Raw genomic sequence first — 25300 nt, forward strand, 5'->3', positions numbered from 1 at the left:
CAGAATATTTGGCAAATCCATTTTCTTTGATCAGAAAATGATGTACTTTGACTTGATTACTGGTCTTGCTCAATAAATTTGCACTTAGGCTGTCCTGATAAGAGTAGGAAGATTGAAGGGAGCATTTGCTTTTATAGAAATATACTAAGTTAGGTAAAAGCTCTTAAAAATATTCTTTATCAATTTTACTTCATTGTCCTTGTCTCTGAAATAAAATATATATTATCTAATACTTTTGCTAAAAAAGAAATAGATTTTTAACTGAGGAATAATTTACATGAAATTCAAATGCAAAGATCTGAAACACATAGTTGGATGAATTCTGAAAAGGCATAAATTTGCTTATCTATATTCTTTTCAATCATATTTTCTCTGTGCCCCTGGCCAGTAAAATCTAGCCCTAGAGAGAATCCCTGGCAATTCCTCAGCACCATCTATTTATTGTTTTGTCTCTTCTGGAACTTTGTAGAATGGAATTACACTATATTTAAGTTTTCATATTTGGCTTCTTTCATTAGAAACAATTTCTTTTTGATTTATTTATGCTATATATTTTAGCAGTTTATTCACTTATATTTCTCTGTACTATTCCATTGTGTAAACACCCTAAATGCATTAATGTTTTATCCTTTTGGAGATGCCAGAGATGTTTCTAATACTTTTTTATTATAAATAAAGCTTCTGTAAACATTCTTATATAAGGTTTTTGGTAGTTTTATAACTTTATTTCACTACAATAAATACCTGAGTGGAATTGCTGAGTGACTAGATAAACTTACAATTAACTTATTAATACATTTCCAACCTTATTTTCAAAGTGGGCTTATTTGAAGAACACATAACATAAAGTTTACCCTTTCTAATCTGGCAAGGCAGCAGTGGGGACTCTGCATACTGTTGGGCAACTGACCTCCAGAACTTTGGGATTTTGCAAAACTGAAACTCTGCATATCTAAACAGCTTCCCATTTCCCCACACGCAACCTCTGGAAAACACCATGTTATTTTCTGTTTATAATAATTTAACAGGTATAGATAGTTCATAAAAGTAGCACGATATACTATTTGTCTGTTTATTACTAGCTTATTTCACTAAGCAAAATGTCTTCAACCCCCATCCACATTGTAGCATCTGACAGAATTTGGTTCCTTTTTAAGGCTGAATAAGAATCCCCTGTATGTATTTATCACATTCTGTCCATCCATTCATCAATCAATGAACATTTAGACGGGCTCTACTGGTCAACTATTGTGAATAATGCTGCAGCAAATATGGGTGAAGAAAACTCTGTTCACGACCCAGCTTTAAATTACTTTGGATATATACTCAGAAGTATATATCCAAAGGATTTTATTTTAAAATATAATCTCTATTTTAATGGATTCTAATTTAATGGATTCTAATTAAAATTTTTTTTGAATAATGAACTTACTGTTTTCCATCGGAGCTGCACCATTTTAAATTCCTAGCAGCAGTGCCGAGGGAGTCCATTTTCTCCACATCTTCCGCAATGCTCGTGATTTTCTGGATTTTATTTTGTTTTGTTTTGATAATGACCACATTAATGGTTTTGAGGTGATAATCTCATTGTAGTTTTGATTCAAATTTCCCTGATAGTTAGTTATGTTGAACATTTTTTCAAATTCTTTTTGGCCTTTTGCATAACTTTTAAAGAAATGTTTATTCGGGTCCTTTGTCTATTTTGTTAATCTGGTTATTTGTTTCATGGTTTTTTTTTTTTTTTGCTATTGTTGCATAGTAGGAATTGTTTTTATGATCTGGCTAAGAGCTTTTTATCGGACATATAGTTTGCAAATGGTTTCTTCCATTTCTTACATTATATTTTCACTCTGTTGATGGCTTTCTTTGCTTCACAGAACTTTTGATCCTTCCACAGTCACCTCTGTCTGTCTGTTCTCTTGTTGCCTGGGCTTTTGGTGTGATATCCAGGATATCATTACCAAATCCAATGTCATAAAAGGTTTTCCTGAATTTTCTTCTAGTGATATTATAGTTTCATGTCTAATGTTTAAGTCTTTGTTTCGAGTGAATTTTTATATACAGTGTAAGGTGAATGTCCACATTCTTTTGCATGTGAATATCCACTTTCCCTAACATAATTTGTTGAAGAGACAATTTATTTCTCATTGTGTGACCTTGACATCTTTGTTGACAATCCTTTGACCATATATCGAGACTCAATCTCTTGGCTCTCATTCTGATCCCCTGGTTCATACATGAGCCTTAATGCCAAGGCCACTGCTCTCGTTACTGTAGCTTTGGACACATTGTGAGATGGGAAAATATAAAGCCTCCATCTTTGCTTTTCTTTCTCCAGAATTTTTGGCTATTAAAGATCCTTTGAAGTTCTTTAGCTTTAAAAGTATTAGCTTTAGGGCAGCGCCTGTGGCTCAGTCGGTAAGGCGCCGGCCCCATATACCGAGGGTGGTGGGTTCAAACCCAGCCCCGGCCAAACTGCAACCAAAAAATAGCCGGGCGTTGTGGCGGGCGCCTGTAGTCCCAGCTGCTCGGGAGGCTGAGGCAAGAGAATCGCTTAGGCCCAGGAGTTGGAGGTTGCTGTGAGCTGTGTGAGGCCACGGCACTCTACAGAGGGCCATAAAGTGAGACTCTGTCTCTACAAAAAAAAAAAAAAAAAAAAGTATTAGCTTTAACATTCTTTTTTCTATTTCTACAGCATAATGCCATTGGGATTTTGATAGGAATTGCATTGAACCTGGATATTATAGAGGTTGTATTGGTTGCAAGGCCATCTCAACACTATAATTCTTCTAATTCATCAGTATGAGATGCTTTTCCATTTACTTCTGTCATCTTTAACGTTTCAACAATATTTTGTGGTTTTCAGCATACAAGCCTTTCACCTCCTTGGTTTAGATTATTACTTTTTTACTTATTTATTTTTTGGAGACAGTATCTCACTCTGTCATCCTGGGTAGAGTGTTGTGGCATCATGGCTCACAGTAATGTCAAACTCCTAAGCTCAAGTCATCTTCCTGCCTTGGCCTCCCAAATAGGCGGGACTTTAGGCATCAGCTATGATGCCCACTTATTTTTCTATTTTTTTGTAGAGACAGGTTCTTGCTCTTGCTAGACTGGTCTCTAACTCCTAAGCACAAGCACTCCACCTGCCTTGGCCTCCCAGAGTGCTAGGATTACAGGTGTGAGCCACTGTGCCCAGGCAGCTTGGTTTGGATGATTTCTAATTATATTATTCTTTTTGCTGCTATTGTAAATGGACTTGTTTCCTTAATTTTCTATTTTGATTGTTAAATTTTAGTGAACAAAATGCATTTTTGTATATTATCTATTCTGCAAATTTATTAGCTTTAACCCATTTTTCTGAAATATTTAGGATTTTTTACATAAAAGCTATGTCATCTCCAAACACATAATTTTGTTTCTTCCTTTGAAATGAGTTTTATTTCTTATTTTTACCTAATTCTTTTGGGTAGTACTTCATGTACTATGTTAAATAGAAGAGTCAAGAGTGGACACCCTTGTGTAGTTCCTGATCTTAGAGAGAAAGATTTCAGTTTCCTATCATTCAATACGTTGTTGGGCTATGAGGTTTTTTTATATGGCATTTATTGTGATAGGTAATTTTCTTCTCCTACTAGTTTGTTAAGTTCATTTTTGAAAGGATGTTGAATTTTTACAATTCTTTCTTCTGCATCAATGGAGATGATTATATCATCTTTTTCCTTCATCCTGTTAGTGGGATACATTACCTGGATTGATTTTTTTTTATGATGAATCATTGTTGCATTTCAGAAATTAAAGACACTTGGTCATGGTGTGATCCTTTTTTATGGGTTGTTAAACTCAGTTTTCTAGCATTTTTGTTGAGGAACCTTACAGTAATATTCATCAGAAATATTGGTCTGCAGTTTTCTTTTTTGTAGTATTTTTGTCTAATTTTGTTATTGGCCTTAAGTTTGAAAGTGTTTCCTCCGCAACTGTTTTGAAGAGTTTGGAAAGGATTGGTGTTAATTATTTTTTACATTTTTAGTAGAGTTGTCCAGCTGAGCTATCTGGTCTTGGATGTTTTTTTCTGAGATATTTGGTTTCTGATTCAATATCCCTACATTTTCTATGTCTTCACGATTAGTATTGGTCAGTTGTATATTTCAAGAAGCAGTTTTAGGTTGTCCTTTCACTGGTGTGTAACTGTCCACGTTAGGATAGACAGACCTTTTGATTTTGCAACATGACTTACAGCGTCTACTCTTTCATTTCCAATTTTTATTTGATTGGTATCTTTTCTTCTTTGTCTTCCTAAACTTTGATAATATTGATGTTTTTAATAAAATAACTCTTCAGTTGATTTCCTATATTATTTTCTATTTCATTTTTAATTTTTTTTTTTTAAATTTCATGGTATTTCAGGGGTATACTACTTTCGGTTATATAATTTGCTTTTGTACATTTCAGTTTAAGGTCATAATTGTGCTCTTCACCCAGAATGTGTGCATGGTACCAGGTAGATGTGGATTAACCCCGCCGCAGTAGTTAATTCCTGTTGAGTTTTATTTCCATGTGTGCACCTAAGTGTGCATTGACTAGTTCTGATTTAGTATTGTGTACATTCAGTGTCTGTTTTTCCATTCTTGAAATTCTTCACTTAGAAGAATGGTCTCCACTTCCATCCAGGTTTTTACAAAAGATGCTTTAGTATTTCCTTCCTTCTGCTAACCTGGATTTAGGACTCCCCCACCCCCAAGTTCATGAAGACTGAAAGTTAGGCTGTGATTTGAGGTCATTCTTTTATAATGTAGACCTTTAAAATACAAGTGTTTACTGGTAAAAATTCCCTTCTTAGTTATGCTTTTGCTGCATTCCATAAATTTTGGTATTTTGGGTTTTTTTTTTCATTTTTTTTCAATCTAGGAAGGTCATTATAACATTTTTGAGACAAACTGTGTTATAGCCCATTCTTTCACTTCTAAGAAACACAGTCAGCAGTTGTGTCCTTTCTGATTCAGCTGTCAAGTGTCACCTTGCTTGGTTTACCTGTGTCACTGGGAGGCTTCGTTTGTCACTGTCCACATAGTACTGAGGCAGCGTCAGCTATCGAGACAGCACTTTCACACAATGACTTTCTAGGATTTTAAAGTGGGGAGTCTCAAAGCCTTGAGCATTTGCAACAGTGTTTAGGGCTCTTACTCATTTCCGCAGGACAATTTTTTATAGTTTTAAGAATTTAGAAGAGGCTGAACTTTACTGAAAGAAGAGGAGAGGCCTGGGCGTCCAGTGGCTGCAGTGACCGAGGAAAATGACGCTGCTGTGGAAAAATGGTTTGTGGAAACAGTCAAGTGACGTGTAAGGACAAGGAGGTAGCACTGAAGATGGGTCACCGGCAGTGTCCAAATCCTGCAGTTGTCTTCCCGTCAGGAGAGTTGCAGCCCTATGGTGTCTCACGCTTGGACAGATGAACAAAAGCACATCTGTGCTGAATGATGTGAAGAAATGCTGGTCAGATTCCACGCAGGCAAGGCTAGGTGAGTTTCTGGTATCGTCACTGGTGATGACGCCTGGATCTGCCAGTTTGGTCCAGAAAATAAGCATCAGTTGACAGTGGGCACTGTCGTTTCCCAGTGAAAATCCATCCACAAAAGTGAAGTGGACCCAAAGTGTTGTAAAGAAAATGGTGGCAACCTCCTTCTCCAAAAAGTGGTCATGTCACAGGTGTTCCCTGCAGGAACAAAGGACAGTGACTGCTCAGGAGCACACAAAGGTGCCTATCAAGAGTGTTGGAGCAGTATCAAGAGTGATGGTCCAGGACCATCTTGCACCCTGACAGTGTGTCCACCCTCACAATCAACATCACCATTCACTTGCTGGAGTCCACAGAGGTTAAGCATACCACTCATCCACCCTACAGTCCTGTCCTGGTCTTGTATGATTATTTCCTGTTCCCTACAGTCAAAAAAATTACATGTGTGGAAAGAGCTTTTCCAGCCTGAAGAAACTTATCGTATCTACAAAAGTGAGCTGATAGCACTTGAAGAAAATGAGTGGAAAGAGTGTTTTCAAAAACTGGTTTGTAAGAATGAAAAAAGTGCATAGAAAGTTGTGGTGATTGATTTGAGAAAATACAGTAATCAAATAAAAATGTTTTGCATTTATTCATTTTTGTGTATCTCAAAATTTTCAGTGTCCCTTATATTTTTTATTTATTCCTATTTTTTGTTTTTATAGATGTAGAGAGTTTGAGTGCAGTTTTTTTAGACGGATATATTGCATAGGCTTGAATTCTAAGCTTTTAGTTTGCTTATCACTGTAATAGTGTACCTTATCCACAGTAATTTTTCATCCCTTACCTTCCTCCCACCCACCTTTTGTGAAACATGCTGTATTTGACTCTCAGCTAGTGAGTTAATTTACTTAAGTATTCCATGGCATGATTATCTAGTCATTCCTTGATGACTTAGGTTGATCCCATGACTTAAATATTGTGATTGGGCTGCTATAAACATTCAAATGCAGATATATTTCTTTCTATAATGATATCATGTCATTTGGATATCTACTCCAGATCAAATGACTGTTCTATTTTTATTAATAGTTATTTGAGAAAGCTCTATATTGTTTTCTATAGAAGTTGTATTCCCACTTACACCAACGGTGTATAAACTTTCCCTTTCTTCCACATCTTCCCTACCATCTGCTGTTTCTAGACTTTTTAATCATAGCCATTCTGACTGTTATGAGATGTCCTTGTGATTTTAAATTGTATTAGCAATGTTGAAGATTTTTCCTATGTTCACTGGCTACTTGAATGCCTTCTTTAAAAAAAAAATGTTCATGGGCGGTGCCTGTGGCTCAAGGAGTAGGGCGCCGGTCCCATATGCAAGAGGTGGCAGGTTCAAACCTAGCCCCGGCCAAAATAAAAAAAAAAAAAAAAAAAAAAAGTTCATGTTCTTAACCCATGTTTTAATGGAGTATTAGATTTATTGTTGACTTGTTTTGAGTACTTTATAGATTCTGGGTGTGAGTCCTAGGGGTTAAATGCATGGTGTGTAAATATTTTCTACTATGTTGTAGTTTTTTTTTCATTTACTCCTTTGAATATTTCTTTTGCTATGTGGAAGCTTTTTTTGGTTCAATTTCTATTTTTGTTAAGTTTGCTTCTGAGGACTTGGTCATAAATTATTTGTGTATGCCAATGACCAGAGTAGTTTTTTCTAGGTGCTCTTTTAGAAATTTTATAGTTTTAGATCTTACATTTAAGTCTTAAATCCACCTTGAGTTAATTTTTGCATATGATGAGAGATACAGATCCAGTTTCTTTCTTCTACCTATCCAATTTTCTCAGCATCATTTATTGAAAGGATGTCCTTTCTCCAGTATATGTTTTTGTTAAGTTGTTCAAAGATCAGTTAGTGTAAACATATAGTTTTATTTCTAAGTTATCTATTCTGTTCCATTGATCTATGTATCTATTTCAATATCAGTGTTATGTAATTTTGATTAGTATAACACTAAATCAAGTCAAATAATGTTCTCTATTTATGTTCTTTTGGCTTACCTTTGCTTTGGCTATTCGGACTTTTTTGAGGTTTTATATGAATTTTAGTTTTTTTTCTAATTCTGTAAGAACTGATGTTTGGTGATTTGATAGGAATTGTGTTGAATCCATAGATCTTTGGACAATATGGTCATTTTAATGATATTCATTATTCCAATCTGTGAGCATGAGTTGTTATTCCATCAGTATTTTGTAGTTTTCTTTGCAGAGAAATTTCACCTTTCTTGTTAAATGTATTTCTAAGCTTTTTTTTTTGTATGTACTGTAAATGACATTGGTTCTTGATTTGGTTCTCAGATTGATTGTTATTGCTGTGCACAAATGTTACTAATGTTTTAATGTTTATTTTGTATCCTAGTATTTCAATTAAGTTGTTTACCAAGTCTAGGAGTCTTTCAGAGGTGTCTTTGGCGTTTAGAAAACTCTAAGTATCAGATCATATCATCAGCAAACAGAATTAAAATGACTTCTGCTTTGATTTTTATTTATTTCACTTGTGATTGCTCTGCAAAGACTTCCAGTACTATATTTTAAAAAAGGCACTAAAAGTAGGAATATCTGTCTTGTTCCAGTCTTCAAGGAATGATTTCAACTCTTCACCATTCAGTATATTGTTGGATACGGGTTTGTTGTTTATGGTGCTTATTGCTTTGAGTTATGTTTTTTTTTTAATTAAATCATAGCTGTGTACATTGATATGATCGTGGGGCATCATACACTAGCTTCACAGACCGTTTGACACACTTTCGTCACACTTTAATGCTTAGTTTGTTGAGTGTTTTTACCTTGAAGGAATGCTGAGTTTTACTGAATTATTTTTCTGCATCTATTGAGATGATTACATGTTTTTTATTTTTTATTCTGTTTATGTGGTGAATCACATTTATTGATTTGTGTGTGTTAAATCATTCTTGCATCCCTGGAATAAAGCTTACTTGATTATGGTATATTTTCTCTGTGCTATTGTATACACTAGTATTTTTGCATTTATGTTCACCAGAAATATTTTCTTTTTTTATTGCTATGTGCTTACCTAGTTATTGCATTAAGATCATCAAGTGAGTTAGGGAGAATTACCTCTTTAATTGGGGGGGGCAATTTTGTTGTACATCTGGTAAAATTTTGTTTTAATCCATCTGGTACTCATTTTTTTTAATGAGATATTTTTATTACTGACAAAATTTTGCTAGTCATTATTAGTCTGTTCAGTGTTCCTGTTTCTTCCTATTGCAAGCTTGGGAGGTTGTAGGTTTCTAAGCATAGCCACTCCTGTTGTCTGTATGTTTCCCTTTCTATGGACTATATCTTTTCCTGCCCCTTTACATTAAGTCTGTATGTATTTGCCCATTATATGGGTTTCTTGTAAGCAGCATATAGTTGGATTATTAGTTTGTTTTTAATCTATTCTGCCAGTCTCTAACTTTTAAATGAAGCATTTAGTCCCAGGTCTAAGTGTGGTTAATATTGATATGTGAGATTAATATTGATATGTGAGGTTTTGTTTCTGTAATAATGGTATTTACTACCCAGTTGTTTTGTAGTTTCAATTGTATAATTATTTTATGGGATCTATGAGTTTTGTACTTTACATGGTTTTATGATGATGAATAACAACCTTGCGTTTCCATGTTTAGAACTCCTTTGAGCATTTCTTATTAGACCAGTCCTTTGTCACAAATTATATTAGTGTCTATTTGTCTGGGAAAGACTTCATGGCTCCTTCATTTTTGAGGCTTAGTTTTGAAGGATACAACATACTTGACTGGCAGATTTTTTTTTTTGTTTGCTTCATTTTTTAATGAAGACTAAAAATATCACTCCTAGCTTGTACGTTTCTGCTAAAAGTCACTGTCAGTCTGATGAAATTTCCTTTGTAAGTAATTAGACACTTCTGTCTTGCTACTTGTAGAAGTTTTTCATTCATGTTGACTTTGGATAATCAAATGACTATGTATCTTCATGAGGATCAACTTGTAAGTCAGGACTCATCCCACTGTAAAAAATCTCCCAGGTGCTCTCTGAGCTTCCTTGATCTGCATGTTTATTTCTTTGGAAGGACCAGAGAATATTTTTCCTAAATTATTACCTCATATAGGTTGTCCAAGCTTTTAACTTTTTCTTCTTCTTCCTCAGGAATACCTATAGCACATATAAGTTGGGTCACTTTACATAATCTTGTATTTCTTGAAGACTTTGTTCATTTTTAAAAATTCATTGTACTCTGTTTTTGTGTTTATGGGTTAATTCAAAAAAACATTTATTTGGGCTCTGATATTCTTTCTTCTCCCTGGTCTAGTGTATTATTAAAGCTTCCAGCTGTATTTTGTAATTCTTTCGATGCTTTGTCACTTCCAGAAGATCTGTTTGATTTTTTAAAATTATTTTCCTCATTATTAATTTTTTATTTATATCCTGAATTATTTTTATGACTTTTTTCTGTTGGCTTTCAATTTTCTCCTGAATTTCCTTTAGCTTTCTAATAATATATATGCTGATTCTTTATCTTTCACTTCAGAGTTTTCATTATGGTTAGCATCTATTGCCAGAGATAGTGTAATCCCTTGGGGTTGCCAAACACTGATTTATTTTATTTTATTTTATACTGCCAGAGTTCTAATACTGGTTTCTTCTCATCTGAAGAAATGGTCACTTAATATTTTTTTAATTTACTTAGATCGGGCTTTCTTTTTTTCTTTCTTCTTTGCCTTTTTTTTTTTTTGTTGTTTGTTTGTTTGTTTTTGTTTTTTCCCCCTTGAGGGTATGATTGTAAAGTATGTTGAATTTAGTCATTTGGCTTTGAATTTGGGTGCTTTCAGGTTGCCAAGGCTCTATGTGCCTTCCTTGGTTAGAGATAGGCTTTTTTCGATGGCTTTCTCAAATGCTGATTGTAGTAGTGATATACTGTGCACAAGGGTAGGTTCATTACCTTTTGTCGGGCTGCATTTGCAAAGTTTTCAGGAAGCCTATCTTATTCATCAGAACTTTTATGGGCAGGTTTTATATTGGGTTGTGTGTTCAACCTACAGGCCATGGATATGTGCTTGATCTTTGTTGACCAGGAGGTATTTCCAGTTGTTTTGGGAGTTAGGTTAGGCTATGGAATGACTAGCACCCTGAGTTCCCTGCTCTGTTGCTGGGGGTGTAGACAAATCCAGGTGGATATAGATCCCTGAGCTCACCCTCAGACACTCTGGTGATGAGTAGAAGCACCATGCCTGACCGAGGTGGCAGGGGAGCTTGTGGTAAGTTTGCTGTGCTTCCAACTGGGGGGACAGCACTGCACAAGCTTTGTGTTCTTGGGAGGCAGGAATGCAATTCTCATCCCCGTCTTGTATCTCTCCTGGAGATCATGACTTTGAATTCAGGTAGACACTGTTATTTACCTTCAGGCTTCAGTGTAGCTGAGGGCTAAGGAAAATACCTGTCCTACATGTTTGTACTGAAAGGTCTTGAGGAAAACCTTATTTCCTCAGGCCAAAACAGTTTTTGGGGTCATTTGTATTTTTCTGCTGTTCCATGTAGGTAGTGGGATGAGTCCTGACTTTCAAGTAAGCCTGTGAGTGGTGGGCACACTGTCAATGGGAGTTCATCTGCACCTAATAACTCAGCATTTGCTGTCTCACCAGGTGCCCCTCTCACCATGTGGAGCAGTTTAGCTGTACCCACAGCAGTGAATGGGGCATGAGGAGTTGTCTCCCCACTACACATCCATTCCCAGGTGCTGGTGTTGCCTGGTCACTGGGGCAGAACCCAAGTCTTCCACTAAGAACTCAGTGCATTGCCTGCATATCCACTGGCATAAGGCACAGCCATGTTTAGCTCACGAATGGGGAGTTCTTGAGCAGAGGAATGAGAATGGTCTGGTATCCTTTGTTCCAAGGGGCACTTTGGCGCTGCCCTTGCCCTTCCTCTAGGGGCAGCCCACTTTGCAGGTTAGAACTCAAAGCATTCTCTGCCTACCCTGGGTATCATCAACCCTGGAGGGTTGCCTGCAGGGAGGAGGACTGCCTTCAGCGGTCCAGGCAGTTGCGTAGAAATGTTTAGAGGCAAGTGATGAGGCAACACAAAGGCTAAAACTCCCCAGGCAAAACACAAGGCCACGGTGAGTGCATAAGATGTATAACACTTGCTGCCTCAGCTCAGGCCTGAGGGGATGGGGAATGAACCTGCTGGCAGCTCTGCCCTCCAAAAGTACCAGAATCACTGCCCATAGCACTATTTGGGTTTACCTGGCAAGAGAGAGTCTCCAACAGTTTGGAAGCTAGACTTCTGCTTCATGGGTGAGTGGAGCAAAGATCACCTCCATCTATCTTTCCACAGTACTCCAAGCTTCTTGTGATTCAATCTCTGCCAAACTCTTGTGTTTTTTGTTATTGTTCTCGTCTGTTTTTTTTTTTTTCCTATGCCTGAGCTGCTTCTTCCAGGTTTTCTAATGGATTCTAGCATTCTTCCCTTAATATTACACTCAGTTGATAATTATTATAACTTTCACTCTTCTTTCTAAGAAGAACTGGTATTTGATATTTCTAGTCAACCATCTTGAAAATCTCAAGATTATTTTTATTTTTATTTATTTATTTATTATTATTATTATTATTATTATTATTCTACAGTTTTTGACCAGGGCTGGGCCTGAACCCGCCACCTCCAGCATATGGGGCTGCTGCCCAGCTCCTTTGAGCCACAGGCACCGCCCAAGATTTTTTTTAATTTTGTTGTGATTTTTTTCTTTGACTTACTGATTGTTCAAAAGTGTCTTGTTTACTTTCCACATATTTGTGAATTTTCCAGTTATCTTTCTGCTATTGAATTCAAGTTTCATTCCATTTTATCAGAAAAGTTACATAATAATATTTGGGGGTGGAGTGTTCTGTATTTCTGTATGTTTTAAGTCAAATTGGTCTATAATGTAGTCCAAGTACATTGTTCCTTATGTTTTTTCTGTCTAGGTATTCTGTAAATTATTAGAAGTTGAGTCAATAAATATCAAACTATTATTGTCTCATCTGTCTCTCTCTTAAATTCTGTCAATGCTTCCTTCATATACATGTATTTGGGTACTCTGCTAGTAGGTAGATATATTTTTATAATTGGCATATCTTCTTTGTGAATTGACTCTTTTCCCATTATATAATGTCCCTGTTTGTCTCTTGTGACTGATTTTATTCAAAGTCTATTTTGTCTGGAGTAAGAATGGTCACCCTACTCTCTTTTAGTTACCATTGACATCAATTATATTTCACCATTATTTTAGTTTCAGCCTCTGTGGGTCCTTGAATCTAGTCTCTGGTAGATAATATATACAAGGCACGCCCAGGAAATGTTGCAGGTTCAATTCTAGAATACTACAATAAAGTGAATATCACAGTAAAGCAAGTCCCACAAATGTTTTTGTTTCCTAGCCCGTATAAAAGTTATGTTTCTACTATGCTGTAGTGGATTAAATGTTAATAGCATTGTCTCTATAAAATGCTGCTGTACATGCCTTAATTAAAAAATGTTTTATTGCTAGTAAATACTAATGATCATCAGAGACTTGACTGAGTCATACCTTATTTGCTGAAGGAAGCTTCTTTTGCTCTGGTGTTGGGGTTGCTTACTGGTCAGGGTTGTGTTGAATGTTAACGTGATTGGGGCAATTTTTAAAAATAAGACCATGAAGTATTTTCTTTGACCATAGTGGAATGAAACCAGAAATGAGTAACAAGATGAACACTGAAAACTGTACAAACACATGGAAATTAAACACTATGCTTCTGAATGACAAGTTGGTCAATGAAGAGATACAGAAGAAAATTTAAAACTTTCTTGAAACAAATGAAAAGAAAACACAGCAGGCCCAAACCTACGGGATACAGCAGAAGCAGTACCAAGAGGAGGGAAGTTCATAACAATAATTACCTACTTAAAAAAAAAAAATTGAAAAGCTTCAAATAAACAACCTGATGATGCATCTTAAAGAACTAGAAAACCAAGAGCAAACTACACGCTGAATGAGTAGAGAAAAGAAATTTACAAAGAAGGAAAAAGGAGAATAATAAGACAATGAAGTTGGTCACATCTGCTGACTTTTCCTTTCATGGCTGGTTTCTGTAAAACATTTGCCCACACTAGAACTTCTTTTGAAATTGGAGACAATCTTATAAAACCTGCCGTTTCTCTACACACTAGTTGTAGGTAACAGTCTGCATCTTTGTTGTCATTTCAAAGATGTGTGCAGCATTTTGACCAGGAGTATACGCCATCTTCAGAAACCACTTCCTTTGCTTCTTCATGGAAAGCAATTCATTCATATTTTGGTGTTTTTCAGTGTGGAATTATTGTATATTTTTTATTAAATTTGTTTCCATGTAATTTATATTTTTAGTCTGTTATAAATGCCACACATAAAAATACAATTTATTTTTATATACTGACATGCTCCAATATAGCTTTTCTTGTTAATTCTAGTAGGATTGCTGTGTTTTCTTTAACTTTTCTACGTATACAATGACATCATCCGGAAATAATAAATTTTGTTTCTTCCTTTGTAATCTACATTTCCTTAATTTCTTTTATTATACTTTTTCCATTGAAATAGTGAGGACCTCCATATTATATCAAATAAAGTATTTAGAGTAGATATCCTCTTCTTGCTCCTGATATTAAGGGGAGGGAGAAGTTGGTCTTTTACAATTAATTAGGGTATCAGCTCCTGGTGTTCACTGATTCTCTTTATCAGGTAGAGGAAGTGGACTCTACCCCTACTCTAGTCATGGAAGACTGAATTTTTTTCTTTTTGTTTTATTAACATAAGTTGTTGGATTTTCTTATTTTTTTTGATACTTACATTGAAATATTATATATATATGTCTTTTTTCTTTTTCTGGTCCATTGATACGGCAAATTTTTAAAAGTTGATTTTGAATATCAAACCAAACCAACTTCTGTCCTACAGTAAACATCATTTAGTCATAAAGTGATTTTTTTTGTAATGCTACATTCGATTTGCTAATATATTAAGATTTATTTTCTCCTTGTCTATGTTCATGAGGGACTTTATATTTTACCTTTCCCATAATTTTTAGTGGGGTTTTGGTAATAAAATTTTTATGTCTTCATACAACAGTACAGTGGTAACTCCTATTTCCTGAGAGAATCTATTTAACTATGACAATGTTTCTTCCTTAAATGCTGACTACATTTCCGGGGACATAATTTGAGCCTAGAATTATAATTTTTCTTTTGTGTGAATTTAATCTTTTGGATGAATATGGGATTCTTTGGATAGTCTCTTTTTTCTTTTACATTTCAGTTAGACTTTTTGTAAGGTATTTGTCAATTTCAACTAAGTTTTCACTTTCTTTGCATAATGTTTTTATTCTACACTTTTACTATTTTTTAATGTGTTAACTTTCTGTTTCATTCCTGATATTATATTTCATTTGTCTTTTTTCTAGATTATTTTTGGTAGGAGTTTAATTATTTTATTAATCTTTCCAGAGATCTCCTGTTTGTCTTAGTTAATTTTCCTGTTACTTTATGTTTTATAATTCATTTCCTTCTACTTTATCTATTGCCATCTGTCTTGTATTTAGTTTAGTTTAATTTGCTCTTCCATTACTAACTTCTTAAGGTGCACACATCGATCATTGAGTTTACGCCTACATTCTTTTCATGTTCACATTTAAGTGCTTAAATTTCTCTTGAGTGACTGAGTGAAATTCATTCACAGAAATTGATAAGTTGTGTTTTCATTTTCGGTTCAATATGGAAATACTTTAAACAAGCATGTACTCATATAGTAAACATATTGTTTCAGAAGAGAAGTGTGGTAATGTTTAAAAGACTAAGCAGCTAATTCTGACTTTAATACTTACTAAATTATGAAATCTGGGAAAATTACAAAGCTTCAAGATAGACATTAGTTATTTTCTCATGGGGTTCTAATATGGGGGGTTTCTCATGGGGCACAATTTTATCATTGCACCATCACAAAATTAGATAGCTTCAATGAGATCTTGAAGACATTCTAAAAGCACTCAGTAAGACACAGCTCACGCACACAATTTTGCATCACAGAAACTTATGCTTTCTAAAGACAGAATTTGCTAGTAGGTTAAAATATAATATTAAGTAGAGCCTTGCGGACAAAGGAAACATGGCACTATTATAGGTATGGTCTGTAAGTATAGGCCACCACGGATAATGGAACAAAATAATGCTTTTTGTAAGATTGCATGCTTTCCTTAATAATGCCTTAGTGTCTCTAAAATCTAAAGTAAATGTCTCTGATTTTCTTTCAGTACCCTAATACTTGTAGTCACTTGGCTTCCTTGCAATGCTCTGAATTTTGAGTATAGTAAAATAAAATTTTACTTTAGGACCTAATTTACTTGATATTATTGAGTCAGCATAAACATTTAACATGTGCGTATCAGTCTGCAGTAGCACAGCGTTCTGACCAGTGTGACTCCATTCCTTTGTCTCCTGCAGGTGCTCCCAGCGACCAGAGCAGCGGCACCTCCTCTCCTCTCTGTGACAGTGGCTTGCACCTCAACTACCACCCCAACAACACAGTAAGATCACCCCGGCACAGCTCAGATCCATAAAGAGATGACACAGAGGAAACTCCAGAAGAATAGACGTAACACAGATGTATACACAACAGGATAAATACGTTTATTTATAGTTTGCAAAAACTGTGATCAAATCTGATTTATCTGATAGATACGAAATCTGTGGTTTCTTCAGAATTTAATTATAATAATGAGCCTGGAAGGGAAAATATGTAGGTTAATTATTTTTTATTCCACTCTGATGCTCTTGGGTCTGTATGTAGTCAGTTCTTGGTAAGCTACGGATCCTGTTAGCTTGGAGAGGTCATGGGTAACATCGTACACTCTTTTAGAACATGGCACATTACATGTGATTTCATGCTCTAAATGCTTCCCCATCATTTTCCTTTGGAAATTACTTAGCTAAAAGTAGCTATTTAATTTGCTATTTGTTGGGATTTCTTAGAGTCTTTATGCATACCACAGAATTATTTCCAAGTGAGAAATCTCATCTATACATTATGTTTAACTATAATGAATTTTAAACCATGCATGCATTAATAAGAGGCAAAGTTAACATGTTTGTTTTGTAGACGTTTAATACAATTTTATGTTTTATTTTCTGCTTGGATTGAGTAGTTTTATGCTATTATAAAAATTTCTGAAGTTTCTTCTATTTCACCCCTCAAAATATTCACACATTCTAAAGACAAAATAATTCTCTTTGAGAAAAGGTAGATCTAACATATATGTAGCTCTTCTGTGCTTACGAACACGAAGAGTAGCAGAGCTGACCTTGAATAGAATTTCATTTTTTCGTAACACCTATTAGGATATAGAACTTATATACCCTTTTCTTCTGACTTGTAGGATTCCTCCTGCATTTGAAATTCTTCTCAGAATTGTGGCACTTTACATCAAATACTCCTTCTGAACATGGTCAGGCCTGAATGCCCTTCCTTACCCCTAATGATCCCAGTATTATCACTTAGACAAGTGGCCTTTATGTCTTCACATTTTCACGCCCCCTCCCTTTTTTTTGTCCTTATAAAAGAGACACTTGAGAAGACCAAAGGCTATCTGTATAAACGTAAGAATATTTTCTAAAACCAACCACATCTGGCCTTTTAAATTCATCATACCAGCTAAATAATTATTTGCACAATAGATAACATTAAAAATACTGATCTTCAGAAGATGGAAAGATCTGAGTGACGTAAAATATTGATTTTTTATGGAGAAAATGAATCGTATATACATATACGCACACATGCATTCCCATCAGCTTCCTTCTCAATTCTATAGACTTCTTACCATTTGACACATTTTACCTCTTGCCTTTGCAATTGTTTTCCCTGCCTCCTGCCTTCCAATCCAGATGTTTTTGATACTTTGATGCTGTCCTAGTCACTTCACCACACTCTGCTACCTGTCCCCAGCTGCTGTGAGTATCGGCTGCCCCTGTTCACGGCTCTCCACTCTATTAGGATCCCTTTGCTTGGAAGTCAGAACTTCCTTTCCCCACTGCCCATGTGCCCCAGTGCTGGACCAGAGGCAGGTTCCCCCAGTGCAGCAGAGGACACGGAGGGCTCCTTGGAGGTGCCCACACCTTCGCCACATTCTAGCCCACATCTCCTGCTTCCTTCAGGCCTCAGGTTTCTCCCAAGAATGTCCCCTGTGCATGTCACTCATACAAGGATTTTTGTCTCAGCTCTTCTAACAAGGAAAGCGTAAAAGCTACCATAATTCAGATGGGAGAAAGTTGTTTGGTGATGTTGTGGTTGTTCTACCCTCTGCAATAATGAGATGTCAGGGTAGAAGGTCTCAGCGCAGGAATCATTCTGGTTTGTTTTTAACTCATTCTACTGACATACAGAAAACATCTATTGAATAATGTCTTCCTTTGGAAAGCTATAGTTAGAGCAGGAAAACCCACTCAGGAATTGTCTAACATGAATGCTCCAAATAAATCCAGTTGTATAAAATTCAAAAAAAACAAATTGTTCCAGATCCCTCCTTGTAAACATAAAAGAGCTAAAGGCTCCATCTTTTTTAAGCTTGCATAGTATTCCTGGGTTGATGGGCACTTGGGCATGAAACAAACAAAAAAATAATTGTCAGAGTTTTGTCATACTGCAGCTAGTCTTTTCATTTCCAACATGCACATTTTATTCCCATTTTTAGCATGAGAATTAAATACACTTTTGATGTTGCTGAGAATATTTTGGTGTAAGTACATTAAAGGGGTTTATCACAATGTTTTAGAGGTCATAAATTAAAGCATATGTAAATAAGACAAAGTAAATTCAAAATAAATTTAAAAATTCAATGCATATGGATCAAATACATTTTTGTTGAGAATCTACTTTGTGGAATACTCTTCTGGGTACTTTGGAAAGGAGTTAGTTCCAATCCATGATCCAATGAGTTTAAATATCCAGATGAGTCAGTAGATTCAGACAATTAACTATAATATAAGCAGGAAGAAAAGACAAGGGCCAGCAGCAGCCAGTAGCAGACCAGAGCTCTGGGGACTCTGAAGATCTGCTCAGACTGAACCCAGCAGAGTCTGAGAGGCGCCCAACCAGCGTCTGCTCCTTTGCCCATAAAGGGCTCTGACCTCCTGTCAGAGTCTGGTCACGCTGACTCGCACAGCATTCTCCCATAGTTGCTCTGCTGTAACTTGAATAAGCTTTGATGTAGGAGTAGAGAGGTTTACAAAATATGGAGAAGTCAAAGATAAGTCTTCTGGCCCATCATAGAGTGACATTGGACAGAGGGCCGGGGAAGGAGGACACACATTTGCTACACGTTGGCTACACGATCTTTGCAGAGTACAGGCACTCAGTCTCCTTGAAGAGAAAGACGTGATTCTCTGATGTGTGCAAATTCTCAGTTCTGTTCTAGCTTTAGGAAATCTCTTTTTATTTCCTATGTCTGGCTTTGAAGAAAATTTCTAGTAAATGGATACTATTTTAGTTTTCTGAAATATCCTTACTGTGATTTAGGGCAGCATCACATATATAAGAGAAAATAAAGGGCTACAATATATTAATATCACTCCACTATTTTGCATAAAAATATAACCTAGTCCCTCTGAGGACATGTCACAGGTTTTAGAGCAGGCAGCATTAACTCTTTTCCCAGCCTAGAAATGATCTGAATCCCAGCTAAGACTCACTGAATTTCTCCTCTCTAAAGATGGAGAAAAGAAATTTGAGCAGAAGACTCTGATTCAGGTAATCAGTTAACCCGGCTCTGAGAAACATTTTTCATACTGTAACCTTTAAAAATGTTTTCTATGTCAAGTCCTTGACAAAATCTGGATCAGCATTCTGCCCTGTGGGCAATTCCACTTTGGCAAAATAATTGTGCTTGAGATTATTGTGTGTCTCATGTTGAGTTTTGGGAAAAAGAGTGTGTTTTAAAGCAAACTATTTGCAAATGATACTTTGTCCATTCTCATTAATATTTTGGAAGCTCCTTTCTTATAATTATGAGTAAAGCTATTGAAAAATATTCATGATGCCGCCATAATGGCTTTGTTTTTATGTTACTTTTATACAATTCAAAATAGTTCTATTCCAATAAAAAGATTAAAATCCAAATTTAAATTATGTGTACATAATGAAATAAGTAATGGTGAAAACTAATTAAATAATACTAGGTATTTCACTGTATATTACAGGCCTGTTATTTGAAATACATCAAACTTATAGTCACTAAGGTAGGGGTTTATTTCATATTTCTCATAAGAAAGAAACGTAAAAGAAAGTGATATATTGATAAATTTCCTACAGAAAGGCATCAAGTCAAAATGCTACAACAAAATCATGTACAAGGCCTTTCATACCTGCCAGTCTCTGAAGTCTCTCAGAATGGGTTGTGAAAGTTACACGCGCCTCCTGGTGATGATCACAGTCCTCCACATTTCTTGGCCTTTGCCTTTTCTTATGTTCCACATTTTCCATCCCATTCATTCATGGACCATAAAATGTGAGAAGAGTTATTTCTAATGTTTCATGAAAGATGGGGAATCACATTAAATAATATGCCTAACATTACATAATAGAAATGTGAAATAATCAAGTACAAAAAACTCTAAATTATTCTTTCCAATGAAAGAATTCCAGACAATGGAAAGAATCTCCTCCTCTGATCAGGAGAGTTAAATGTTTTGCTGAGATAGACTTGTTGGCTCTGGAATCGGGAGCTGTCCGTCTGCAGCCATCCTGGTCTGGCCTTCAGTGGCTGAACACTACCTACGGTGCAGCTCAGGATTGTGTGTGGTCTGGAGTACCGGGAGGGGGTTTCAGTCACAAGCCAATATGGGCCTTGTTACAGGGCAGCTTAGTGGGACTCGGGTCACTTTCAGTCCCTGTGGTCAGCTCTGGCCTAGCTCTAGAAATATGGTCTGTTTACTTGAGTCTACCTCATACGCTGTCATGAAGAAAAAGAAAACAAGGTGTGAAAGCAATGACAAAAATGCTTAAAAAGCCTTCTGTTTCTTCTCTGTATGATGAACATAGCAATAGCTTTGTCCCTCAAAGAAGTTCCGCGCAAAGCACTTAGACTAGGGGAGTGTTATTAATAGTACCAGCAGCAGCCACAGTGTGTGATGATGGACCACGGCTAGTACGAGTAAGAATGTCCTTCCTCAAAGTCCCATCTTTAAAGTAATTTTTTCTGTTACTCAAACTTATTATTCTTTTGCAGAATACATTATTTTCTATTTTTTTTTTTTAATTTACAGCTAGCTAGAAAGCTGTGCTTCTGACCAGGCTGCTGTTAATGAGTGACGCAAAATTTCCATTTAGAAATATTGACAATTTCATGAAGTTCCTTCACTGGGGTATAGTCTAAATACTTCCTCCTTCACTTCTCTCTATAGTCTTACCAATTGTTACTGTTATTAGCCCCACTTTGAAGATGAGCATAGTAGGATGGAGACTTTCAGTAAGTTGCTCTTAGGTTAATGGACTAGTCATTTGGGAAATGAGGATTCAGAACTAATTGGTCTAATTCTGATTTGTAACCTGAGCCCTCACCACCCTGTTGACCCCTGCCCGCTGACCCCTATACCATCTGACAGGAGGACTGACCCAAGGCTAGACCCTGTACTGACCACCTGCATTGCCTGACATGAGGCCAGGAGAGAGACTCACATGAAACGTGGGTTTGCACTTTTGCAGCCACCAGATGAGCCTGCAAAGCAACTGTCTGGCATCAAAGGATGGGTGACCTAGAGGCTGAAGGGCATCTGACGTCACCCACAGAGGGCCTCACAGAGTAATCTCAGCCAGTCCCCCTTCCAATTACTCCAAACTTCTCTACAAACCTAATACATTTTTGTCACCAGGATCTGTGACAAATAACATATTATTTATAAGCCAAGGGACATTGCCCTGTAGTGAAAATAATGGTTTCTTTTTCCTTAGCACTTACAAATGTTAACACTTGAAAGTAATGTTCAATAATGTTTAACATTTAGATTTTTTCATTAAGTCATATATACCTAGATCATGAATACATTTATGCCTTTGTGGGATTCAATGTGTTGATTATTTGTGCAAATTGGAGTGCTTACATCCTACTGATTAACATAGTTGTCAACTCATTTACTTAATCCCAGTGTTAAGACATTTTTGTTCTATACTTGATAGATTTGACTTGTGCCCTAGCAATATGCTCCATAGATGTGGTCCCACCGTTAACCCTCCCTCTATTGACCCTCCCCCAACCCACTTCTAACACCATCTCTCAAAAATTATTGAATAAAAAGGAAATAGCATTAAGAATTCTCTGGTCACCCTGAGCCCATGCTAACTTGAGCCCTTAACATTATTCCATATTCTAGTACTACAGAGAAATTGCAACAGTGACAACAAAATAGTGAACTTCAATGTCAAGTGAAAAACCAAAATTTTATTCAAGTCTTTTCTATGTATAAGGAAAAAACTCTAAGAAAAAAGACGCCTTAAAATATGTGTCATTTTAAACCGGCAGTAGTTGGCTTGACAGGGCTTGAAGAAAGCGAAACCTTCTCCTAAACATCAGATGCAGATAATGAGCTAAGGCTTCTTGAGCAGCTTTGAAAGTTCGTTAATAGGCAAGTTCATTCTATTCACAAACATCTGCCAGCAAATGATACATTACAAGCGCTTGTAATGAATGGTACTTCACACTCCAAAGCTGTTGGCTAAATGAGCAAACTAGAGCTGGTTTTTATTTTTCTCATTGACTCATTATAGTTCTAATTTTGTTCCTTTTTCCCATCCTTGAATGAATTTCATTCTGTTGCACTTTTGTCCTTTCCTTCCTTCTCTCCACCCTATTATAAAATCTATTTTCACCTGTAGTCTTTACCACAGTAATCTATTTCTTACTTCTCACAAGAGTCCATTCATTAAGGAGGTAACAAATACAAATTCAGGGCCAAGAGTTCGGGTTTCTCATGACATTCTATGTAGAAGACTTTTGCTTGTTTAGGAAAAAAGTATCTCTTTCAGTTCAAAAGGGTTTATGACGCAGAAATTGAAAACATAGAAGGAAAACCCCCAATTCTGAATGTTTCTACTCTTTTCAGGACACATTGTCATGTTCCTCATGGCCGACGTCTCCAGGCTTAAGGTGGGAAAAGCGGTGGTGCGACCTCAGACTCATCCCCCTGCTCCACTGTCGTTTCTCTCAGTACGTGCCCAGGACGGATCTGAGCCGGTGAGTCCATGCTCCTCCCCGATGACCATTTGTTGACTGAAGAAAAGAGACGTTGTAAATCAACCTTGTAACATAACGTGGCTGTAGACCCTCCTGTAGCCTCTCTATCACCACTCGGGCACGCCCCTGCCCGCCTCCCCACCACATCCCTAATCTCTGACAAATGCCAATCTCTTCTTCATTTATATATATTATTTTCTCAAAAATAAATGGAAACTGCACTTCCCTGTTCACGTAGCTCTATTCACAACACTATTCACAGTGCATGTGTAAATGGAGTTCTACACTACGCAACCTTACTGAATTCAATTTTCTATTGTTGCTTAATACATGTACATAGTTTTGGGGTACATGTAACAATTTAATACATCCAAGTAATTTGTAAAGATCACATCAGAGTACTTGGGACATCCATCACCTAAAATATTTGTTATTTCTTTATGCTAGACCCATTAGAATTCTTTTTTCTAGTTATTTTGAAATGTGTAATAAATCATGATAAATTAGGCGTAGCTGCCGTACTGATGTGTCTAACAACAGGTCTTGTTTCTTCCATTGAACTCTGGATTTGTTCCCCTAACTCAGCTCCTCTTCATCTCCTCTACCACCTACCCTGCCTGCCCTCTGGTAACCAACAGGCTGCCCTCTACCTTCATGAGAGTCACTTTTTTAGCTCCCACACATGAGAGAGAACATGTGCTAGTTGTTTTTCCGAGCCTGATGCATTTCACTTGCCATAACAACTGTCTATGTTTCTGCAAATGACAGAGGCTGTTGTGAATAGTGCTACGTGAACATAGAAGTGCAGATTTTTTTTTTTTTGACACATTCTTTTGGATATATACAGAGTAGTAGAATTTCTGAATCTATTAGTAATTCTATTTTCAGTGTTTTTAGGAATCACCATGCTGTTCTCCATAGTGACTGTAGTTTTACATTCTCCCCCAAAGTGTTTGAGGATCCCCCTTTCTATGTATCCTCACCAGTATCTGTTATTACCTGACTTGTTGATAAAAGCTGTTTTAAGTAGGGTGAGATGATGTCTTACTGTGCTTTACATATATTTATGTGATAATTACTGATATTAGCATTTGTTCACATATTTGTTGGCCATTTCTATCTTTTCTTGAAAATTGTCTGTTCAGATCTTTTGCCCATTTTTAATTGGATTATTTGCCTTTTTTCCCCTGTTGTTTGAGCTCTTTATATATTCTGCTTATTAATCCTTTGTGAAATGTGTAGGTTGCAAATATTTTCTCAAATGCTTGAGTTGTCTCTTAACTTTATTGATCATTCCCTTTTCTTTGCAGAACCTGTTTCGCCTGGTGCAATGCCATGTGACTTGTTTCTTTGGTTGCCTGCACTACTGGGATCTTTCTCTAGACCAATGTCCTGGAGCACGTCTCCATTTTATTTCTAGTAGTTTCATAGTTTCAAGTCTTAGATTTAAGCCTTTAATTCATTGTGAGCTGATTTTTATGTCTGGTGAAAGATGGGGGTCTCGTTTCATTGTTCTGAACATAGTTATCCAGCTTTCCCAGCACCAATTATCAAGAGACTGCCCTTTCCTTACTGTGTTCTTGGCCCCTTTGCTAAAGATGAGTTGAAAGTAAATGCATGGATCTGTTTCTGGGTTCTCTATTCTGTTCCACTGGTGTGTGCGTGTGTGTGTGTGTGTGTGTGTGTGTTGTCAGAAGAATTCTCTGGAGATATTTTCAAGTAACCTCCATAGCTGACAACTGCTCTACACTGACCACCTTAAGTTGACCTAATTTTCCTAGACCAGACATATGCCACATGTATGTATCAGTATAGGAGGCTTAGCTCTTTATGTTGACCATAATTTATTACTTTTCCCTCTTTTAGAAAATTATTAGAAATTTAGAACACTTTATTTCCTTTTCCTTTTCTTATGCTTGGGTATATTTTTTATATAATTTTAACGATAAGTATAACTTAGATGTTTTAAAATATTATATTATTATTTTCATATAACTATTAACATGTATCTTACCTTTAATTTTTTCTTTATTCTTTCTTATTGATTTTATTTTTCTTGTGCCTTAACTCTCTTAATATTCCTATTAATATTATTATTATTATTATTTTTTGTAGAGACAGAGTCTCACTGTACCGCCCTCGGGTAGAGTGCCGTGGCGTCACACGGCTCACAGCAACCTCTAACTCTTGGGCTTACGAGATTCTCTTGCCTCAGCCTCCCGAGCAGCTGGGACTACAGGCGCCCGCCACAACACCCGGCTATTTTTCTGTTGCAGTTCGGCGGGGGCTGGGTCCGAACCCGCCACCTTTGGCATATGGGGCCGGCGCCCTACTCACTGAGCCACAGGTGCCGCCCAGTATTATTTTTTAAATGCACACATTGGGTATTTTTTTGTTTTTCTTTTTACTTTTTAAAAATGCAGTTACATTATGTTAAGGCATTTAGCTAAAGCAATTTCTGAGGAAAGAAATGAACTGTTTGGATGATTGCAGAGGA

At 36.4% G+C, this 25300-nt stretch overlaps 1 protein-coding gene across 3 annotated transcripts in view; it reads left to right on the forward strand.

Moving 5' to 3' along the window:
• Positions 1 to 25300, forward strand: part of SNTG1 (syntrophin gamma 1) — a 703177-nt gene that overhangs the window by 462036 nt on the left and 215841 nt on the right. For all 3 annotated transcript variants that reach the window (XM_053558928.1, XM_053558930.1, XM_053558929.1), the window contains exons 9-10: positions 16025 to 16107; positions 22673 to 22803. In XM_053558928.1, the coding sequence (XP_053414903.1) occupies positions 16025 to 16107; positions 22673 to 22803 (214 nt within the window). The remainder of the gene's footprint in view (positions 1 to 16024; positions 16108 to 22672; positions 22804 to 25300) is intronic.

The sequence above is a fragment of the Nycticebus coucang genome, chromosome 13 (genome assembly GCF_027406575.1).
Source record: "Nycticebus coucang isolate mNycCou1 chromosome 13, mNycCou1.pri, whole genome shotgun sequence".
NCBI classification, from domain to species: domain Eukaryota; kingdom Metazoa; phylum Chordata; class Mammalia; order Primates; family Lorisidae; genus Nycticebus; species Nycticebus coucang.